Here is a 24,500-nt window from a genome sequence, read left to right on the forward strand (position 1 = left end):
TTACACGTGATGGCAGCACTAGTATGGTGTTATTACAAGTAATGGCAGCACTAGTAAGGTTTTCTTACAATGATGGTAGAACTAGTAAGGTGTTATTACACATGATTGCAGCCCTAGTCATGTGTTATTACACTGATGGCAGCACTAGTAAGGTTTTATTAAACAGGATGGCAGCACTAGTAAGGTGTTATTACACTGATGGCAGTACTAGTAAGGTGTTATTACACTGATTGCAGCACTAATAAGGTGTTATTACACTGATGGCAGTAGTAGTAAGGTGTTATTACACTGATGGCAGCACTAGTAAGATGTTATTACACTGATGGCCGGACTAGTAAGGTGTTATTACAGGTGATGGCAGCACTAGTAAGGTGTTATTACACCTGATGGAAACACTAGTAAGGTGCTATTACATGTGATGGTCACAGTGTAATACACCTTAGTAATGGCAGCATTACTAAGGTGTATTACACTGATGGCAGCACTAGTAAGGTGTTATAACAGGTAATGGCAGAACAAGTAAGGTGTTATTACACATGATGGCAGCACTAGTAAGGTGTTATTACACCTGATGACAACACTAGTAAGGTGTTATTACACGTGATGGCAGCACTAGTAAGGTGTTATTACATGTGATCACAGCATTACTAAGGTGGTATTACACTGATGGCAGCACTAGTAAGGTGTTATTACACGTGATGGTAGCACTAGTAAGGTGTTATTACGCTGATGGCAGCACTAGTAAGGTGTTAATACACTTGATGGCAGCACTAGTAAGGTGTTATTACAGGTGATGGCAGCACTAGTAAGGTGTTACTACACGTGATGGCAGTACTAGTAAGGTGTTATTACACTGATGGCAGCACTAGTAAGGTGTTATTGTCCGTTTATTTTATTTTGTGTTCGTTTTCTTCTTCAGAGCATTTTTAATCTCTGTATTTTTCAGACTGTATATAATGGGGTTGCACAACGGGGTCAGTGATGTGTACAACAAAGCCAATATCTTGCTGCCTTTCACTGAATGTGTTGTTTTTGGTTGCATATATGTAGAACATAATGACATGTAGAATAATATAACCACAGCAAGGTGGGAGGCGCAGGTGGAGAAAGCCTTCTGCCTCCCCTGTGTAGACGGGATTCTCAGGATCGCAGAGAGGATCTTGACATAAGATGCTATGATTAACGCAAACGGCACCAGCCCAAGAGCAGATCCAACGATGTAACCCACTATTTCAATAGTGTACGTGCTTGAACAAGAGAGCTTCAACAGCAGTCGGACATCACAGAAGAAGTGGTTGATTGTGTGGGACGCACAATAGGAGAAGCGAGACATTAGAAGAGTGTGGATTATTGGGGTCATGATCCCAGTAACCCAGCTTCCAGTAGCCAGCCGAACACACACAGCCTTATTCATGATTGTCAAGTAACGCAAGGGATTGCAGATGGCCACATAGCGATCATAAGCCATAGCTGTCAGGAGAAGGAATTCTGCGGCCACCAAGAGAATAAAAAAGTACACTTGCAAAAGGCACTCATTAAGAGAAATGTGTGCACCTTGCAGAAAAAAGTGGGCCAGCATCTGAGGGAAGATCACTGAGGTGCAACTGATGTCGATAAAGGACAAATTTCTGAGGAAGAAGTACATGGGGGTGTGCAGACGAGGTCTGGTGTAAATTAAGGTCATAATCAGAATATTTCCAACCAAGGTAATCAGGTAAACCAACAGAAAAGTGACAAAAAGAGGAATTTTCAGCAGTGGAAAATCAGAAAATCCCACAATCAGGAATGATTCCGCTATGGTCCAATTTATGCCTGCCATGAGTGGAGAGATGCAGCGTTGCAATGATTTGAGGACAACCTGAAATGTAATACACAAGCAATTAATAAGAATACTGTGTTCAAGAGTTCTCAGAGATTCTTAAATTTGATACTTATATCCTTAAAGTAAAAGAAAATAGCAAACTGTCAATGCATATAATCTGATTTTGTTACTGGTGAGTAAAACATACAACACATCGTTTGCATATCCCTCTTCTTTCAAACTATTATTATTAAATACATATCTGTGTAACTCCTGTGAGAATTCTTAAAATATTTAGAGTGTGTATCTGCTTCTCGATTCAAAGTTTAAAGGGCAGCACAGTCATTGCAGCATATTATTAAAACATCACAAATTTGCACAATATTTAGTATCCAAATTATACATGAAATATTCCTGATTGGTCACAATCGGCAATTCAAGTAATTCACACTATTAGCATTGGGCTTTTCTCCAAAGGGGACAATTCAGCTCATATTAATTTACCCTGCCCTTTTTATAACATGTTTGCACCCTCAAGACCTTTTTGTGCATTTTTAGGAACTTTGGCTACCCAGCAGAATCCAGAAACTGGTTATCTATTCGAGAAGAGACAATGAACGTGAGAAGCGATATGAGCTCCTGTTAAGGGGCAATGGTAAAACACTGAGGGTGCCAGATTTTGCTCATTTAACAGTATTAAATATGAAAGAAAGAGCTCAAACACGGCCTCCTGTCACATGGTCTGGATGGGCGGCTACTCCCAGACTTGAAGATAAGGCTGTGCTCACACTCCCTTCTATTCTCCGGAGTGGTGAAACTTTGCAAGGCCGTGTTCAAAGACTGTTTGAATGGCAGACAGTAGGAGTGATCATGGATGATGGGCTAATTGGGTAGGGAGGTATGACCAAGTCAACCCTCCAAGCTTCTGGTGTACCAGCTTGCGTACTGCTACCGAATTGAATATTCCAGGACGACACAAGCGTGCCAATCAATTATAGAGGGCCATGTAGCAAAGAGCCCTATAGTTTGAAAGCCAATGAAATGTTGTGTTTTTTCTGACAGCGAAGATGACTTGCACTAGGGGTGAGCATAGGTGTCCAACTGATTAGAGAGACCCAATCACAATCCTATTCCTTATAAAGAGTATACCTAGATGTTCCCTGTAGACCAACCAAAATTCCAGGTTAGGTTTTCTTACTTTGCCACGTAGTATGACGTCACCTATGACAAACTTTTAGTATAAAGCTGTGTTTTTTTTAATGAAATGCATTGAGTGAGTTGAAGAAACTTGAGCGAACGTCCGTTGATGTACGCTGTAGTCCCTGTTTTAGATCATTGCAAATAAAACAGTTACATTTTGCCAACTTCCTGAGTCGGTCTTATTATTAGTGCGAGAGTACATTCTGCATCCCCATCCATCCCAGATAGCGCTATGTCGCTTAAAGGGCCTACGGGTTCAGTACAGTGAGCTAAAACGTGGTTGTACCCCCTCCCGATTGGGCACCTTACGATAGAAAAGGATATTTGGCCGTGTTCGTTCTCAGTAGAGGGGCTCCCAGACCTTTTTGTGCATTTTTAGGAACTTTGGGTTTCACCCTAAGTTATCCAGGGTAATCCAGACGTGGACCCCTTGCTCACTGTGCTTAGAGAGGAAATTCTTCACCTCACTGTTGAGGCCTGACTAGGCCAAAACATGTGTCTGGGGTTTCTGTTTGTACTCTTGCGCAGAGGAGAGTTACCTGGCATTTCAGTGCTGGACTGCCCATGTGGGTGGTACAAAGACTGATATGCAAATGTGATGCAATGTAATGTAATTGTTTATTTGTAAAGCGCTTATACACAAGTGAAGTGTTTTAAAGCACTTCAAGGCAGGAAGGGAACACTGGGATATCATCGTCATGCTTAGGCCTTGAAGATTCTGAATGATCAAACAGCAATAACGAGCATGCTAGGCTGGGCCCTTTCTACTAGTATAAGTGTTTGACAAAGAGTGGCGGAAGAGAAAGGGAGGGCGGGAGAGATATTTACAAGACAAAAAAAGGTTGGTCATCAATGAGCCTATGCATGCAGACGTAAACAGCGTGGGGGGAAGAGGAGGACAGGACAGACAAACATGCTAAGCCTAGTACATTCAAGGTTGTGTAAGTGCGCAGACAGAAGTGTGAGGGGGGACAAGTGCGACCACCTTAGGGGCCAGGGTTAAGTGCGGAGTGGGTGTGACTCTCATGGAAGGAATTCTGAGTGCAATGGTGCAAGGCAGAGTGTGGAGGCCCGGGGGCAAGTGCAGGACTGAAGGGGGGAGCCTGGGACCTGTGAGGCTCTCGAGGTGCACCAGGCGACTGGGCAGATTGGGGAAATTAACGAGGGAGAGAAGCAGTAGAAAAGAGAAGGAGGTTATACAAGGGAGGAGGGAGAAAAAAAGAGGAAGAGAAGAGGAATGTCTTGAGAAGTTTCTGGAACTTAAGAAGGTCCGGCTCAAGGTGGAGAGAGGCAAGTAGGCTGTTCCAGAGGGAGGCACCTTCAGGGGATAAGGATCTACCCCTAAATCTCTGTTTGCAGAAACAGCTAACCCGCAGAGAGTTGGAAGAGGCCGAGTGGAGGGCTCTAGAGGGAGAGTATTTAGGAAGAGGGCATTGTAGATAGTAGGGTGCCTGGCCCCAGAAAGCCTTGTGGACTATGCAGAGGGATTTGAACTTGATCCTTGCAGCCACAGGGAGCCAGTGGAGGGATTTCAGTGCTGGAGAGATGTGGTCCTTGGGTTGAGGCCAAGGATATGTCTCATGGTTCTGTTCTGGATAAGTTGAAGAGGTCGGAGAGTAGAGGTAGGGACATTGAGAAAGAAACTGTTACAGTAGTCCAGTCTGGAGAGGACCAGGGCTCTGGAGACAGTGAGCCTCTGGGGGAAGGTGAGAAAAGGTAGAATACCTCTGAGGGGGTGCAGCTGGTAGTGGGACTTTCTGGACATGTCCGAGATGTGAGAAGAGAATGAGCGAGCAGAGTCAAAGATAACCCCCAGATGTTTTGCCTCACTAGTGAGTGAGGGTTCACGACCAAGGGTGGTTAGCCAGAGTGAAAGTTGGAAAATGGGAGCAGGGGTCCCAATGAGGAGTATCTCTGTCTTACTGGCATTCAGGCAGAGATCATTGTATAATTCTCCTCTGTGAAAGGTACAGTGAGCTAACATGTGGATGTAGACCCTCCTAAGTGAGCACCTTCCCATATAACAGGTTATTTGACCATATTTGTTCTCAGTAGAGGGGCTCCCAGACCTTTTTGTGCATTTATAGGACCTTTGAGTTTCACTCTAAGTTACCTGGGGGAATTCAGACGTGGACTCCTTCCTCACTATGCTCAGAGAGGCACAGCTCCACTTCACTGGTGAAGCTCAACAAGGCTGAAACACTTGTCTGGGGTTGCTGTTGGTACTCTTGTTCAGTAGGGAATTGCCATAGCATTTCAGTGCTGGACTGCCCTTGTGGGTGGGACAAAGACTGATATGCAAATGGATATTTCTCCTCTGTGAGCTAAACCATGGTTGTAGAGCATGCCGAGTGGCCACCTTCCTATAGAACAGGTTATTTGGCCGTGTTCGTTCTCGATAAAGACCTTTTTGTGCACTCTACAGTGACTCACACATATCTTAGTATATTGACTCTGTGTTGGGAACCATGGTTGTTCACTGAAGAAAATTGGAAGAAGGAGCATTGAACAGCCTTCTTGAACATAATTCAATGCATATTTTCAACCCAAACTAAATTTCCATTTGTAATGAATCCTCTGAGAAGGATTTGTGGATCCCACAAACTAAATAAAAGAGTAGATGAATGGCCATAGTGAGACTGCACTTCTGATGTCATTGAGGGCAAGGAAATTACTTGGATACGTGGAATGCCCTGCTGTGATGCCACTTATGCCAAAACACATCATGTGCCCACAAACCTCTACTAACAAGACTGGAGTGAAGAAAGACAGTGCTGAAGAAAAAGAGGGCTATCCCAAACTGGCTGGGATCAATTTAGGGTGATGGAAAACAGACAAAAATGCATGCAAACAACGGTACATATTAAATTGAACATTCAATTTCCCAGGGAAATAACTGCAGAGAGAGAGGTAATGTTGTAGTGAGCAGTGCTTGTCTTGGCAGTGGCTGAGCTGTGGTTGTTTGATTTGGCATTAAAGCAGTAATGGTTCCTTTAGAAACCATAAGTGGTGATTTTCTGACATTTTATTTTTGGATAGTAGCCAAAACATCCCTTTAAGAAAGACCTTTTAGCAGAATCCCCAGATCTGCTGTCCTGCTCTAGTACTGAACAGCACCTTCCCTGCCACAGCAATGGCCTTCATGGAAAGGGAGAAGGGACTAGGACTACTATTCCTGTCCCTTCGTTCGTGGTGGCCATTTCGTATTGTAGATTTGTAAATTTATAAATGGCCACTGCGAAAATCTTAAGTAAAAAAAATAGGTTTGAACATCCCTGAAATCATGCTGGGGTAATACAAGAAATACTGCCCTCAATAGTAGTCATTACCGATAGGTAATGATGCTGCGCCCCTCAGTATCTTGAGCCTGGGCCATTATCTGCCAGTAATGCCCACCACCTGAGGGGATATTTGTTAAATACTACAGTCAGTGATAGAGACTCTGTAGTTAGGTTTTGGTTCGAGAGACCTATTTAGAGGCATTAAAATGTTGTTCAGTTCGAAAAATCTTAAAACACTATTTGTGGTGAAATGTCCTTAGTCTTTGTCACGTGGGGTGAAATTACAATATATGGTGGTTACCCAACATCTGCTTTCCCATTCAGTTACCATAGGCAAAAGCTGACTCTCAGCTGCAGCCCAAACAGCAGAACATATTTGAACCAAACCTTCTGGTCATGAAAGGGTGTGCTGTGATGTACGTTCTTCCTATCTTGTTTGCTCTCTATGGTTGTGATGTCATGAGTGTTCTGAGAGTAGAATGTCTTGCCAGAGGCTGGCTGAGAGAGAGGCTGGCTGAGAGAGGCTGGCTGAGAGAGAGGCTGGCTGAGAGAGAGGGTGGCTGAGAGAGAGGCTGGCTGAGAGAGAGGCTGGCTGAGAGAGAGGGTGGCTGAGAGAGGCTGGCTGAGAGAGGCTGGCTGAGAGAGAGGCTGGCTGAGAGAGAGGCTGGCTGAGAGAGAGGGTGGCTGAGAGAGAGGCTGGCTGAGAGAGAGGCTGGCTGAGAGAGAGGGTGGGTTTGAGAGAGGGTGGCTGATGGATGGTCCCCCCCTTGTACCAGTGTCCTGTAGCCTCTGGGCTTGCCTATACTAGGCTTTGACCATTAAAGAAGATGTCCTTTTCTACCTGGTGTCTCTTGGTCATCTGTGGACTAGGATGCGATTGAAATATGTCTAGCATTTCTTTTAAATCTGGCCCAAAGTGGCCAAAAACCAATTAGTGGTATTTGAGTACCCTCCAAACAATTTGAGGACCCCACATCACTTATTTTAAGGAATGTCATTGTTTATAAATCTACACTGACCCAGACTCATTTCCTGGTGGAACCAATGCTTTGTCCATGAACGTAGCAAAGGGCAATCAGATTGGATAATGAAAGAGAGCTGTTTTGATTGGTTTCAAGTGGCACAACATTATTAGAAGACCACCATTGTGGCCGGCATCCATTAAGCGATTCTGTCTGGACCCTAACAAGGGCCGGATTTCAGCACTGATGGAGTAAACCCCACCCTAAAGAAGGTGAGGGGGAGCCTGGGGGGGTTCATTATGCCCACAAAAATTAGAAACAATGTCCCTTTTGCCTGTGGGTTCCTTGAGCCACTAAATGGGTCAGCTGTCTACTAGTTGTCCACAAGCAAGCCCACATGTGCACAGGATTTAGCTGGGCTTCAGACCATGGTTAAAGTCAGCAGACCAGAGTTGTGGTCCTGGCACCAACAAATAGGGTTGAATTGCCCACTGGCTATGGTCACAGGACATGCCCACTGCTCTCTTAAGGGGAGAAGTGGTCACTGGTACCATTATGGGTACGGGAAGATCTACTAGCTATGGTCACAGGCTATCACCACTGTGGGTGGATTCAGAGAGCACAGTACCTGGGCAAAGGCCATTCCCCAGCCAAAGTGACTGCTGGCCGCTAGTGGCCACTATGGGTGGTGTACGGGCATTTGGGGCAGGGCCGAAGGCTTGCCCTTGGCAAAATACCTATTAGTTCAATCAAGCCCTTGTCTGGTCGAAGTCACCAATGAGCATGCCCGCAGAGCCGGCCAGACGGTATATTGGGTGGCTCTGGGGTTCCATGGGTGGGCCAAAGCCCCTGGTCTAGTTTTGCGCTAGGCTTTGGAAATGTCAGTAGGATATGTCTAGACAGTTACCACATCAGGTGGCTTCAGAGGACCCAAGACATGACTTTGGGTGAAGGAACATTATGCTAAATTCTTCCTTAAAAAACTACTATATTAAACGAAAAAAAGTTTTTTGAATATTCGATGTGGTTGCAATGCAAAACATAAACAAAACATCACCTTCAAAATGGGGAGTTCTTGTTTTAAGGGCATGTGGGTTCCGAGAGAAAGGCTGAAGTGATGATTTGGCATGCAGAGTTGGCACATCTGGTGAGTCAGGTGTTCCCATGTATTGGATGAAGTCCACGTCCTGGGCAAGGGCCTATCAGGAATAATCCCATGCCATGACTGGTGGGTAATGTGGCGTGGTAACCCATACCATAACAAAATCCATTCTGTATAATACCCTTAGTTACAAGGAGATTAAAGTTACATTCTTTAAATACATTTCAATTCAGGGAAAATAACTTTGCTAAAGGGACATTACCAGTGCATTGCAACACAAAACAAATAGTATTTGCCAGTTATGTTTTCTGGAGCAACCATAACTCCTCCTCTAACCGGGCAGAGCAAGGTGGGGAAAGGCGGGTGCTCCTCTTGCCTCCTCCCTGGTGCCCAGTGAACTCCCAGGCCTCCCAAAAGCTCGCACTCTGACTAAGAGCCAGTCCTGAAAAAAATTATAATAAATAACCCTGTGGGTGGCAGACCGTGGCGAGCAGTGAAGCGGGTGTGGACTTAACCCAGTATCAATATTTCTTGGGTGAATATTCCACTTGCCAATCTTTTTTGTGCAACATAACCTGAATTGCAGTCACATGTTAGTTCACATGTTCGTGCATTGGCTGAGGTGGCAACCTGCTCACTGCCTTGTCAGCCTTGTCTGCTTTCCCCTCCCTGAACTTGCGCGATCTCATTGTCACTGGCCCAGTAAAATCATTGTTGTATTTTCCCCTTGTCCACTTCCTGTGCCTCGTCGGCCTTGAAACACTTGTGTATAGGCGTGCTATACATACCATATCATATGCACGGGCCGTAGGAGTCAGGAAGAGAGAATCCTCTTTGGCGCTATTTGTTCCCTTCCATTTCTCCCTTCTTGCCATATACGCCTACCCCCTTGCCCCCCAGTTGCGCCCGGCAGAGCACCCCTCTCGCCTGCATATTCTTGCTTTAGAGAGAGAGGGATCTGACTTGGGTGCCCTGCGTTAACATTGTTTGCCCAGCCCTTGTCTGCTTTGGGCATTGCCCTAGCTCTTTGTGTACCCTGCACCACCGTAATACATAACAGCTCCATTTGGGTGACAGCAGGCATTTGTCCTGCTTTACTTTACCTATTTTCCGGTCTGTTAGTTTATTTTATTTTTATTTCTATAGTGCTCCGGACCCGGGAGTAAAAAGGCGCTTAGTACAAGTTACAAGGCACAGTACATGGTAATAAGCTGTAATAGTAGAGCAGCAGATATATACAGTATATATAGACAGTGGAGGTAATAGCAGCCAATAATGACAAAATGAGTCAAGTGCAATATGTACAGTTTAAAGCTGAGTCTAACATAAAGGTTGACTTTTTGTCAGAAGCCAACCAATGGCAAGTTTTCTGAACGACTGGAAGGATTAATATTCAGTGGCAGGGTGTTCCAGAGTTGGGAGGCGAGGACAGTGACGCTCGAGCCTCCGGCTCTTTTAGAGGTAAATCTAGTTACTGTGAGACTTAAGGTATTGGAGGATCTCGTGGTTCTGATGGTATATTTCATGGTGAATGTGTTAGTAAGGTAGGGGGGGCTAGATGGTTGAGAGCTTTGTAAGTAAGGCACAGGGTTTTTAGGTCGATTTTATGTTGGATGGTGAGCATTTGCATGTAGTTCTAGTGGCAGAGATGTGCTCACGCCTGGGAATGTTTAATGCTGCCCGTAGCGCATTATTTTGAAGGACTTGGAGTTTGCTAATTATCGCTTGGTTGGCGCCTAAGTAAAGGCTGTTGAAGTAGTCTAGCTTAGATTGTATAAGAGTTCTAGCTAGCGTGAGGCAACTGTTAGAGGAGAGAAATGGTCTACAGGCTCTAATTAGTTTTCCTGTATAGGCAGAGGTCGAGTTGACTTGTTTAGTGAGGTTAATATTGGCATCGAGATAGAAGCCAAGTGTTTTCACATTTTTGGTGACCGGGATTGTATTGCCAACAATTATGATGTTGGCATAATTGGTTTTTGTAAGTTGTTTGGTGAACCAACAATGAGTAGTTCAGTCTTCTCATCATTCAGGGAGAGGCCATGTGTGGCCATCCATGCCTGAATGACGGAGAAGATTTCATTGATCCTGGCTACATCAGTATTGTAATTACCCGAAATGGTGAGGAGTATCTGGGTGTCATCCGCGTAGTTTGTGTAGGTGACACCCAGATGGTCCAGTTTATCAAAGAGGGGCTTTGTAAAGATATAGTATAGGGTCGGTGAAACACATGAGGCTTGTGGGACACCGCAAGTGATGGGGATGGGGTCTGCAGCTGCCACTGGAGAGAAGACTCTCATGGTTCTATTAGCCAGGAAGGACTGTATCCACGAGACAGCAGAGGGGGAAAAGTGGGCAGCAGAGGAGAGGTGGTTGCAGAGAATTTTATGGTCAACCAAGTCGAAGGCTGCTGAGAGATCTAAGAGGAGTAGGATGGCAGCCTTATCCTTATCTTTGATATCGTCAATCTGACTTTTAAGATCAACAAGGGCCGTTTCTGTTCCATGTTGAGGCCGGAAGCCAGACTGACGCAATCCGAGTAATTGGGTGGACTCTAGGTAATGCTGAATTTGCAAGTAAGCAACTCTGTCAAGGATTTTTAACAGGAAGGGAACAGTTGTGATAGGCCTATAATTTGTAGGGATGGCTGGGTCCAAGGTCTGTTTTTTAGTAGCGGGAGGACCCAAGACTGTTTCAAATTATTGGGTACCGAATTGGTGGAGAAAGACACGTTTATGAGCTTAGAAATGAAGGGGGCGAGGTCTCTTGCTGCATCTTTTATAATCTGTGCAGGGCAACTATCCCCTTTGCAGTTTGACGGTTTGAGGGAGGTTATGATTTTTTGCACTTCTAGTACGGTTACTTTTTTGAAGGTGAAGCCATGGTTAGTGTTAGGGGTGGTGGGTGGGCTAGGGATGGGGGGATAGGGGTGGGGCTACTGTTGGAAATTTGTACACTTTTATTTCCAATTTTTGTTTGTAGGCCAGTGATTTTGTTCGCAAGGGCATCTTGGATACTAGTGCACCAGAGTTGGCCCTTCACGGTCCGTAGGTGGATTGGGGTTTTCTAGCTCCTTCAGTATGGTGAATAATTCTTTGGTACTGGAACTAGCATTACTTATTCTTATATTATAGGCTTCCTTTTTGGTGCAAATCTTTTTTTTTTTTTTTTATAAAGGGAGGATGCGTTAGTGAGATTGATTTTATGTTCCTCTGATGGGTTCATTTTCCAAAGGGTTTCCATTTTGGACTTTTTATTTCTTAGTATTTTAAGTTCTGGTGTGTACCAGGAGTTGAGATGTGCTTTAGGTTTACCTTTGTGTAGTTTTAGAGGGGCAGCAAGGTCAATAGCTTTGGTCATGGCATTATTGTAAGTGTCTACTAGTAAGTTAAGGTCCGATGAGTAAAGGATCATATTTAGAGAGGGTAGAACCAGTTGGATGAGGGCTTCAGCGGTGATGTTCCGCTTATTTCTCGTCAGACATGCTGGGGCAGGTGTGCACTGTATGTCGTGTGGGTTATTAGTGCTAATGTCGAATGAAAGTAGGAGGTGGTCGGTCCATATAAGTGGTTGGGGGTCCTTGCAGATAATGTTGCAGTTATGGGCCGCGAGCCAGTCTAAGGTTCTGCCTTTCTGATGTGTGGGTAGGGTGTTAAGTTGAATGTAGTTCTGTTCGCAAAGTGCATTAGCAAGGGAGGATGCTGGAGTGTCGTGAGGATCATTGTATCCCAAGTTAAAGTCACCTAGAATGATATTCTGTGATAGAGGTTTAGATTTTTCAGCTATGAGGGAAGTTATATCTTCCTCAAAGGAACCTATGGGACCATGAGGTCTGTATATTAGTTCAAGGGAGATAGTATTCAAGGGGTGGTTTGAATTTTAATGGATAGGTGTTCACAGGAATTTAGAGGAAGGGAGGTCACGGATCTAATGTCAAGCGAGGATTTGAATAAGTGCTACACCTCCTCCACGGGCATTAGGTCTGTCGGCCCTGAGGATGGAGTAGTTGTCTGGAACCGCGAGGGTTAGAGAGGGACCTGCTGCGGCATGAAGCCAGGTTTCTGTGGTGGCGAGGAAATCTAGGTTTGCTGAACGGATGATGTCGGCAATTTCCGTAGGGTGGGGCACAAGGGATCTAACATTGAGTAGGGCTCCTTTGAGAGACATAGGGCCTCATTACATGGATGGCGGTGAACCATGGCGCTGTTCATGCCGGTAAAATACCGGCACCGCCTTGGCGGAAAGAGGAATTACCGCCCCATTCCAAGGTTGGCGGGGCGGTAATTCCCCCGTCCACCATTGCCCTTCCCCATTCCCATTTTTGGCCCATAGGGCTCAATGGGAATGGGGAAGGCGCTAATTACGGTACCGCAAATTGTGGTACCGTAATTAGCTCCCTGGGTCCCTTTGCGGGTTGGTTTTAAACGCCTGCAAAAAGCAGGCGTTAAATCCCCCAACTTGCAAAGGGACCTCGTAGTAAGGCGGTAAGGATTTACCGGTACCGGTATTTTACCGGTACCAGTAAATCCTTACCGCCATCCATGTAATGAGGCCCATAGTGTTTGTGATGATGTTTTTCTTCATGACTTTAGTTGTAGGATTGTTGGTCATTTTGTTAAGTAAGGTGGGGAGTCTATAGCCTAGTCTGCCGTTACGGCTCATGAGTTTAGGGTGGGCTGTGGGGCGATCTTCTAGCATGTTGTGTGAGTTCTGCATATTGTCAGAATGGTCATCTATGACGAGGTTAGGTGGAGGGTTACCTAAAGTAATGCTGATTTTAGTACTGAGGTCTGTAGGTGCCATATAGGGGAAAGGAGGCCAGGAGGGCAGGAAGGGTGTGGGGCAGGGAATGGAGTGGTGTCTGGGACAGCAAAGCTTGGCGAGTCCATTGCTGAATGGGATATAATTGTTCCTGCTACATGAACGGGAACATGATGAGTACTAGCCAGGCTGGCATAGTTCAGATATAGATTCGGAGCGGGATACTATGGGATGGTTTCTTCCCTTTTCGTTTCCCATCTATATGTGTACTAACTATTTGCTTAAACATACTATTAACTCGCTATACGCAAGTACATTTGAAAATCTTTGCCAGGAACAGCTGTCTTGGAAGCTGTGGCCCCCTTTTTCCTTGTGTTGCCCCCACAAATGTGGCCACCTTGAAAACAAAAGACAAAGGGCCTCATCACAAGTTGGGCGGCCGTGATCCGGCGCTAATAGCCCTACCGCCAAACCCCCCGGCGCTATTAGCGCCGGATCACGGGTTTGGCGGAACTGTTATTGCCCATTTCCCATTGGGCCCAATGGGGAAAATTTGCGCTATTACCGCCAGCGGATTTCAGAGCTGGTGGGAAATCTGCCAAGGTCAAGATCTGGCGGACCCTTAAATGCAGTGGTAATAGCGCTACCGCCGCATTTAAGGGTTACCGCCAGACTCGTGATGAGGCCCAAAATGTATTAGTATAGGTCATGACACATTCATTCACCTCACTATATATATATATATATATATATATATATATATATATATATATATATATGTATGTATATACATATACACCATGGCCTGCTGTAGCGGCCATGTAGTTATGGTTACGTTGCTAAACCCATAGGAAGAGCACTTTATGGCGCCAAGTAACTTTGCTCCAGAGCCAGGTGGGGAAAGGCGGGTGCTCCTCTTGCCTCCTCCCTGGTGCCCGGTGAACTCCCAGGCCTCACGCAGAGCTCGCGCTCTGACTAAGAGTCAGTCCTGAAGAAAAAAAAATAACCCTGTGGGTGGCACACCATGGTGAGCAGTGCAGCATGCCACTCACAGGTTTTTTTTTCTATCACCAGGGCTGGCACTCCGTCAGGGCACTGACTGAGCGTTAATTCGGATGATGTTTAAAAAAGAAAACAAACTGTGAATGGCACGCCTACGTGCAGCACCCATAGGGATGCCAAGGTAACCATGTTTGGTGTGCTGCATGTGCGGCGCCGGAGCACTCTGGGAATTCACGCCAAACCGGGGGGCGCCAGCTCCGTGTGCCTACATTTGTCCAGTGTGCTGCTGCCTACCCCTGCTGACCTAAGGTCTGAGGTGAGTGTTTTGTGTTATAATGCATGTATGTACTTATCAATGTATGTATGTATGTATGTATGCATGTACCTATGAATGCATGTATGTATGCATGTATGTGTGTATGTATGTATGTATGTATGTATGTATGTGGCAAGGGGTTCACATTGACCAACCATACATTTTGTATGTCTTGTCAAGGGAAATCTCTTTTAGAGACTGCTGGCCCACAAACTATTTATGGCAGCAATTGTCACTTTTAAGCACATGCATGATGCTTCTGACACAATCTATCCATTCCAGTTATGGCCACTTTAAATGACATGCATGAAGCATTTAAACAATCATACATGTCATGTAATGTGACCATTACTAGCATAGTTAGTTTGCCGCAGCAGGTTCATCTATATGTGACCTACAGTGGCCATTATTGGTATGATTAGGATGTCCCATTTATGCTATTAATGGTCACTTTAAATCATATGCATGAGACGTTTCAACCTTCATGCATGTGATTTAAAGTGACCAGTACAAGCATAGATAGGTTGTGGCAGCAGTTTCATGAATATGTGATTTAAAGTGACAGTTACTGGTATAAATATGATGTCTTATCTATGCCAGTAACTGTCACTTTAAATTATATCCTTGAAGCTAGCGACACATCCTGTCCATGACAGTAACAGTCCCTTTAAATCACAGGCATGGAGGCTGGAAAGCTTCATGCATGCAATTTAAAGTGCCTGATACTGGCATGGACAGGTTATGGCAGCAGCGCCATGCATGCTATTTACACTGACCATTACTGGCATCAAAGGTTGTGGCAGCAGCCCCATGCGTACGATTTACACTGAGCATTGCTGGCATATATAGGTTGTGGCAGCAGCCCCATGCATGTGATTTACACTGACCATTACTGGCATATATAGGTTGTGGCAGCAGCCCCATGCATGTGATTTACACTGAGCATTACTGGCATGGACAGGTTGTGGCAGCAGACCCATACATGCGATTTACACTGAGCATTACTGGCATATATAGGTTGTGGCAGCAGCCCCATGCATGCGATTTACACTGACCATTACTGGCATGGACAGGTTATGGCAGCAGCCCCATGCATGCGATTTACACTGAGCATTACTGGCACATATAGGTTGTGGCAGCAGCCCCATGCATGCAATGCACACTGACCATTACTGTCATGGCCAGGTTGTGGCAGCAACCCCATGCATCCGATTTACACTGATCATTACTGGCATCAAAGGTTGTGGCAGCAGACCCATACATGAGATTTACACTGAGCATTACTGGCATATATAGGTTGTGGCAGCAGCCCCATGCATGCAATGTACACTGACCATTACTGTCATGGACAGGTTGTGGCAGCAAACCCATGCATGTGATTTACACTGATCAGTACTGGCATCAAAGGTTGTGGCAGCAGACCCATACATGCGATTTACACTGATCATTACTGGCATGGACAGGTTATGGCAGCAGCCCCATGCATGCGATTTACACTGAGCATTACTGGCATATATAGGTTGTGGTAGCAGCCCCATGCATGCAATGTACACTGACCATTACTGTCATGGACAGGTTGTGGCAGCAACCCCATGCATGCGATTTACACTGATCATTACTGGCATCAAAGGTTGTGGCAGCAGACCCATACATGCGATTTACACTGAGCATTACTGGCATATATAGGTTGTGGCAGCAGCCCCATGCATGCAATGTACACTGACCATTACTGGCATGGACAGGTTGTGGCAGCAGACCCATGCATGTGATTTACACTGAGCATTACTGGCATATATAGGTTGTGGCAGCAGCCCCATGCATGCAATGTACACTGACCATTACTGACATGGACAGGTTGTGGCAGCAGCCCCATGCATGTGATTTACACTGAGCATTACTGGCATATATAGGTTGTGGCAGCAGCTTCATGCATGTGATTTACACTGACCATTACTGGCATGGACAGGTTGTGGCAGCAGACCCATGAATGTGATTTACACTGAGCATTACTGGCATATATAGGTTGTGGCAGCAGCCCCATGCATGCGATTTACACTGAGCATTACTGGCATATATAGGTTGTGGCAGCAGCCCCATGCATGTGATTTACACTGACCATTACTGGCATGGACAGGTTGTGGCAGCAGACCCATGAATGTGATTTACACTGACCATTACTGGCATGGACAGGCTGTGGCAGCAGCCCCATGCATGTGATTTACACTGAGCATTACTGGCATATATAGGTTGTGGCAGCAGCCCCATGCATGCGATTTACACTGAGCATTACTGGCATATATAGGTTGTGGCAGCAGCCCCATGCATGTGATTTACACTGACCATTACTGGCATGGACAGGTTATGGCAGCAGACCCATGAATGTGATTTACACTGACCATTACTGGCATGGACAGGTTGTGGCAGCAGCCCCATGCATGTGATTTACACTGACCATTACTGGCATGGAAAGGTTGTGGCAGCAGACCCATGCATGTGATTTACACTGAACATTACTGGCATGGACAGGCTGTGGCAGCAGCCCCATGCATGTGATTTACACTGAGCATTACTGGCATATATAGGTTGTGGCAGCAGCCCCATGCATGCGATTTACACTGAGCATTACTGGAATATATAGGTTGTGGCAGCAGCCCCATGCATGTGATTTACACTGACCATTACTGGCATGGACAGGTTATGGCAGCAGACCCATGAATGTGATTTACACTGACCATTACTGGCATGGACAGGTTGTGGCAGCAGCCCCATGCATGTGATTTACACTGACCATTACTGGCATGGAAAGGTTGTGGCAGCAGCCCCATGCATGCGATTTACACTGAGCATTACTGGCATAGTTATAACGTGCTACTATGTAGTTTACTGTTGGTGACATGACATTTCATGGATGTCTTTCTTGTTAAACCTTAAAGAACCAGTTGTATATTGTACTTCTTTTACCTAATTTCTGTCAAAAATTGTGCTGCAAAAGGCATATTTCAATCCATTATTTAAAAACAAATTCTCAGGTTGAACAATTCCCTGAACCACATTTAATTCTCATTGCGCTTGGTCGTTCATGCTAATTTGAGGATAAATGTAGCATCCTCCACTGCAAACATTTGCCACCCTGTGAGGGCTCACTCATAAATCATTTAGAATCGTGGTGCCCCTTCAGGAGCCATCTGCCCCCTTAGCACCAAAAGCTGCCTCCGACATCGTAAAGCCACCATCAATCAGCATCCACCATGCACGGCTCATAGTCACCATCAATCAGCATCCACCATACACGGCTCATAGTCACCATCAATCAGCATCCACCATACACGGCTCATAATCACCATAAATCAGCATCCACCATACACAGCTCATTGTCACTATAAATCAGCATCCACCAGGCACGGCTTATTGTCACCGTAAATCAGCATTCACCATGCACGGCTCATAGTCACCATCAATCAGCATCCACCATGCACGGCTCATTGTCACCATAAATCAGCATCCACCATGCACAGCTCATTGTCAGCATAAATCAGCATCCACCATGCACAGCTCATTGTCACCATCAATCAGCATCCACCATGCACGGCTCATAGTCACCATCAATCAGCATCCACCATGCACGGCTCATTGTCACCATAAATCAGCATCCACCATGCACAGCTCATTGTCACCATAAATCAGCATCCACCATGCACAGCTCGTTGTCACCATAAATCAGCATCCACCATGCACAGCTCATAGCCACCATAAATCAGCATCCACCAGGCACGGCTCATAGTCACCATAAATCAGCATCCACCAGGCATGGCTTATTGTCACCATCAATCAGCATCCACCATACACGGCTCATAGTCACCATAAATCAGCATCCACCAGGCACGGCTCATAGTCACCATAAATCAGCATCCACCATGCACAGCTCGTTGTAAACATAAATCAGCATCCACCATGCACAGCTCATTGTCACCATAAATCAGCATCCACCAGGCACGGCTTATTGTCACCGTAAATCAGCATTCACCATGCACGGCTCATAGTCACCATCAATCAGCATCCACCATGCACGGCTCATTGTCACCATAAATCAGCATCCACCATGCACAACTCATTGTCAGCATAAATCAGCATCCACCATGCACAGCTCATTGTCACCATCAATCAGCATCCACCATGCACGGCTCATAGTCACCATCAATCAGCATCCACCATGCACGGCTCATTGTCACCATAAATCAGCATCCACCATGCACAGCTCATTGTCACCATAAATCAGCATCCACCATGCACAGCTCGTTGTCACCATAAATCAGCATCCACCATGCACAGCTCATAGTCACCATAAATCAGCATCCACCAGGCACGGCTTATTGTCACCATCAATCAGCATCCACCATACACGGCTCATAGTCACCATAAATCAGCATCCACCATACACGGCTCATCGTCACCATAAATCAGCATCCACTAGGCACGGCTCAAAGTCACCATAAATCAGCATCCACCAGGCACGGCTCATAGTCACCATAAATCAGCATCCACCAGGCACGGCGTATTGTCACCATCACTCAGCATCCACCATACACAGCTCATTGTCACCATAAATCAGCATCCACCATGCACAGCTCATTGTCACCATAAATCAGCATCCACCATGCACAGCTCGTTGTCACCATAAATCAGAATCCACCATGCACAGCTCATAGTCACCATAAATCAGCATCCACCAGGCACGGCTCATAGTCACCATCAATCAGCATCCACCATACACGGCTCATAGTCACCATAAATCAGCATCCACCATACACGGCTCATAGTCACCATAAATCAGCATCCACCAGGCACGGCTCATAGTCACCATAAATCAGCATCCACCAGGCACGGCTTATTGTCACCATCACTCAGCATCCACCATACACGGCTCATAGTCACCATAAATCAGCATCCACCAGGCACGGCTCATAGTCACCATAAATCAGCATCCACCATGCACAGCTCGTTGTAACCATAAATCAGCATCCACCATGCACAGCTCATTGTCACCATAAATCAGCATCCACCAGGCACGGCTTATTGTCACCGTAAATCAGCATTCACCATGCACAGCTCATTGTCAGCATAAATCAGCATCCACCATGCACAGCTCGTTGTCAGCATAAATCAGCATCCACCATGCACAGGTCATTGTCACCATAAATCAGCATCCACCAGGCACGGCTTATTGTCACCGTAAATCAGCATTCACCATGCGCAGCTCATTGTCAGCATAAATCAGCATCCACCATGCACAGCTCATTGTCACCATAAATCAGCATTCACCATGCACAGCTCATTGTCAGCATAAATCAGCATTCATCATGCACAGCTCATTGTCAGCATAAAGCAGCATCCACCATACACGGCTCATTGTTGCAAGGAAAACCACGTGATAAGCAGAATGGAAATGTTCTGAGGACATGCCCAAGAGCCTTTGGACCAGTCCTGGCAATGCTTGAACCACATGAAGCATTCTCCAGTGGGTATTTTTACTTGAGCTGGCCCTTCAGCTCCGAAGTGGCAACCTCCAAAAACTCTTTGACTAGGGGAGGGCAGAACACACAAGACCACTCAACCTAAGGATGCCTGGAGGCTACTTGGTTATGGGAAGAGGTTCAGGACTCCCCTAGAAACCCTTCAACCGCCCAATAAGCCCAGTTTACAAGTCCTACGGTCATGCCAGTGGCTACTTTGACACTGAAGAATCTTCACCACTGCCCTAAGATGCTCTATACCACCCACATCTCCCAATGCATGACATGCACCATGGACCAGGAAGGGTCTTAAGTCCTGCCAATGGAAGCCCAGAGCCGCCAGATTGTATCATTGGTCATTGCTTGTGGCTACGCCCAGGGGCTATGACTGGGGTAGGGTATTCATCTTGGGTTCCAGATCGTAGTCCATAGCCATGCCCAGTGTCTTGCTTGGCCAGGGCATGGTTTATGACCCTGTTCCAGGAAACCTTGACCACCCTCCGAGCCATCAGATTGTCCCATTAGGTATGTTCTGAGGCAATGCTCATTAGATCCTATATCCAAAGCTGGGCATTTGACACTGTTTTAGGAACCCTCGACTGACCCAATCCAACCTGTGTGCATGGCACATATGCATGCCCAGTAGCTTTAGTTACTAGGGTACAGGGTTCACCATTTACCATCTCCAGGCCCTCCCTTCCTTTCTAAAGTGGGCACCAGGCTGGGCCGCAGTCCCAGCATGTTGGCCAACTTGACTCCAAGTGTGCTCCATTATACCCCCATTGGGTCCTGGAGCCACAGGTTGCTTACAGATCATTCCAGTCATATTACAATGCTTCTAAATGGCTTTATAACTACTCCCTTCCCCCACATAACTAATAATAGTCGTATGAATTATTAAGTACACTAAGCATTTAAGTGCTTCTAGATGGTGTTATAACAGCTCTGTTCCCCTGGATAACCCACAAGAATAGCATGAGGTACTGAAATGCCCTGTGCATTACAGTGCTTCTACATGGCTTTAGAACAACTCCTTTCCCCATCATAACCCCTAAGAATAGCATGAGGTATTGCAATGCCCTGTGCGTTACAGTGCTTCTAAATGGCTTTAGAACAACTCTCTTCCCTTGAATAACTGATAAGAGTAGCATGGTGTTTGCTGTCCTATCTGTATATTGTTGGCACAATTATAATACCACTATGTTTAATTCAGACCCTGCCCCATCTTAGAAATTTAACAAAACCATATTAAGATGATAATGTATATTTACTTATCGTATAAACCTTGTATACAATATACTCTTTAAGGTGCAATGCATTTCTTTGATCCAAACACTCATGTCCAGGTTTGCATTACAGGGTTCATGATAGACGCAGATGACAAACTATCTGAACACGCCTCATGCCTTAATAAGAAATCTTGTCATTGCCCCTTAATTCCATAGCCAGTTGCTTAAAAAGAGTGGCAGCTCAATTCCCAATTCAAATGTGATCTATAATGGACTGTTCACCGGTGTACTATCAGAGAGTATTATGCCATCCAATATTTAATGGGGCAAGGCGTAACACTCAAGCTTAGTACACTCTCTGGCTTCTCTAGCACGATGATGCCGTTCAAAACTTCCAGATCAGGGCTTCTGTGCCAAAGTCTCTTTGCCATTCAAAGTCTCTTATTTCAAAGAGCCTGATGCAATACGTCAAAAGATTAAAGTTCCTTTCTACTAAGGATTTTCACGTATAAAACTTCTCAGGTGATTTACTGTTCACCCAGGCCCCCTCTGCCTGGTCTGAGACCCACTTTAAAACAAAACCTTCAATTGCTCTCCCTCTGCCGGGCTCGGACCAGATTTAATGTACTTTTCAAAACCTTCAAAACCTTCAATTAGTCTCCCTCTGTGGGGCTTGGACAAGATTCATATACCTTTCCAAACCTTTGCTACTTCATCAAAATCGAAGACTTTCGACTGTGCCCGTCACAGGACCAGTTTGATTCACATTTATTTGTTCTTCTCGAACCAAATTTATCTACTTTTGTCACTTCTCAGCTGAATCCCCTACATAGACCTTTGATTGAGCACCCACGTGGTGCTGGACCACTCTGTCAACAGTATTGTAGCTTGCTTTAAAGTTCAATCACTCATCAGCAGTTCAACTTAACTTCCATCTCTTATCTCTTATCACACGTGTTTTAACACTTTGACACAATTTGAGTTCCAGTGCTCGCCATACAATGTTGCTGCTTGCAACCTTTGCTTCAACACAGACCAGTCTTGTATCGGTCTCCCCAACTCACTGGCTGTGTTGATTTCACTGAAGCTGCTTTGTCTTTGGCGACAAGGACGGTAACACGGCAGCTGGCGATTCTCCCCGCCTTAGTTATTGACGCAGATGGACCCCGGGTATCTCTGCCACACAATGCAGTATTCTTCAGTCTGGTTTCCTAGTCTTACGCTTTCTATTCTCAAGGTCTCTGGAAAGTAACAGTTCCTTGTTGAAAAGGTGAAGGGAATATCCCTACTTGTGATCCCCTCTGTGTTGCTGTCTTTCCTCTTTTACTCAGCTGCCATTTCAAAACTGCTGTTTCCCCGTGTGCTTTGTCTCACACAGAGTGTGCTCTTGTGCTCCGACTTTTTATCTGTATGGGGAAGTGTAAATATAGTTAGCTGTGTGATGATCAGTAACTGCCTGACCTCGCCTGACCATTGTATTGGGACACATCAAGCATACTGCTCGGGTGTTGGTCTGTTTTCTCTTAAAGCGGGCTGTGCGTGAGAATGTGTTCTTGTTTTAAGGGGGGGTAGAATTACTAAATATCCTACCTGGTAACATGGGGAAAAGGTGTTACAAGGAAGGGGAAACCGCATATCACGATCCGGTGTCCCACTCCCTGAAGAACCCTCATCCAGGTGATCCGCCTGCACTAGTCCACACGCAAGAACTGGATCCAAAAGTGATGGCTGTGTCTTGGCCATCTGGATGTCAGATCCCAGGGACAAGTGGGTTAGACACCTTCTGGTTTCTCATGAGAGTAGAGAGGCGAGGGCCTTGGAGAGAGCCTTATTGCACACCAACAGTTCGAGGAGTGAGTGCAGAGGTGTTTCTGCTCCAGTAGACAGAGAATTGGCAAGGGAACCAAATAGGACTCAATCCTGGCAAGATCTCTTTCACGAATCTCAAGTAGTAGATCAGAGTAGTTGACAGTATCAAAGACAACAGATAGGTCAAGGAGAATTAGGATAGGTTAGAGTTCTTAGCAGAGGAGATGAAGTCTGAGACATTCATGAGAGCAGTTTCTGTGGAGTGACAGGAGCAGAAACCTGCTGGTACAGGGTCTCAAAGTTAGCAGAGGAAAGTGAGCGGAGGATGGTCATATGGTAGGGATTGGAAGTTGCAGATGGCAGTATTATTGGAGAGTCATGAGGTATGAAGGAGGAGAGTGAGAGCTGTAGGTCAGAAAGAAGGGGAGGAATGGCAGAAGGTTTAAATGTCATTTTAGTAATAGGTGATGGTGGTGGAAACAATGGAGTGTCAGCTAGGGATGGTGTGACAGTATTTGTATTTGTATTTATTTTATTTGTATTGCGCGCCTGGCCCGGAGGCATCTGGGCGCATTTCTTGAGTAGGTACTTCAGTTACATAGACAGGTACATACATTTACAAGTGGTGTAGTAGTTACAAGGTACAATGAGGCACGGTATGTGTAAGAGAAGAAGCAAGGAGAATGGAAGTGAGGCAGTAAGTTGATAAGTCCTAGCAGGGGTAAAGGTAAAGTTTACATTATGTGCGTGAAGTAGCACGGTTCTGCTCGGAGAGCCAGAGTTTAACTTTATTCTTAAAAGCGTAATAAGATGGTTCGGATCTGAGTGTGGAGGATAGTGTGTTCCACAGTTTGGCTGTAAGGACTGGGAAGCTGGATCCCCCAGCCTTCTGAAGCTTGAATCTGGGTATCGATAGAGAGTAGGCTTGTGCAGTTCTCAGTGGTCTGGATGAGGTGTGGGCAGTGAAGCGGTTAGCAAGGTATACTGGGGCAAAGTTGGCCTGGGACTTATGAGTCAGAGCAAGAGTTTTGAGTGATATTCTGTGGAGAACAGGGAGCCAATGTGGGCTTCTTTGAGTGGCCGATATATGAAGTTTTCTAGGGATGTTGAGGGCAGCCCTGATGGCATTGTTCTGGGTTACCTGGAGCTTGTTGATGTTTCTTTGGCTAGTCCCTAAGTAGAGGGCATTGCAGTAGTCAATTTTAGCCATAACGAGGGTTCTAGCAAGGATAATGAAGTTAGTGGCAGTGAGGAAAGGTGTACATACTGTTATGAGTTTGCATGTTTCGGCCGAGGCTGATACCACGGCATTAGTTTGTCTCGTGAGTGACAGGGTGGAATCAAGGAAAATGCCTAAGGTTTTAGTATCATTTGAGACCTTGATGGTGTTCCCATCAATAATGAAGGATTTGAAGGCAGGGCCCAGTCTAATGTACGAGCCTAGGATAAGTAACTCTGTTTTTTCCTCATTGAAGCAAAGCCCATGATGCGCCATCCACGCCTGGATGACTGTATAAACATCATTGAGTG

General features: G+C 45.6%; 1 protein-coding gene across 1 annotated transcript in view; it reads right to left on the bottom strand.

Annotated features, from left to right (window-relative positions):
- Window positions 1-892: 892 nt before the first annotated feature.
- LOC138579698 (olfactory receptor 1G1-like) overlaps window positions 893-24,500 on the bottom strand; it is a 52,351-nt gene continuing 28,743 nt past the window's right edge. Inside the window, exon 5 of the mRNA XM_069649936.1 lies at window positions 893-1,858. Within this exon, the coding sequence (XP_069506037.1) occupies window positions 893-1,858 (966 nt within the window). The remainder of the gene's footprint in view (window positions 1,859-24,500) is intronic.

Source organism: Ambystoma mexicanum, chromosome 3p (genome assembly GCF_040938575.1).
Source record: "Ambystoma mexicanum isolate Mex_15411 chromosome 3p, UKY_AmexF1_1, whole genome shotgun sequence".
In the NCBI taxonomy this organism is placed as follows: Eukaryota; Metazoa; Chordata; class Amphibia; order Caudata; family Ambystomatidae; genus Ambystoma; species Ambystoma mexicanum.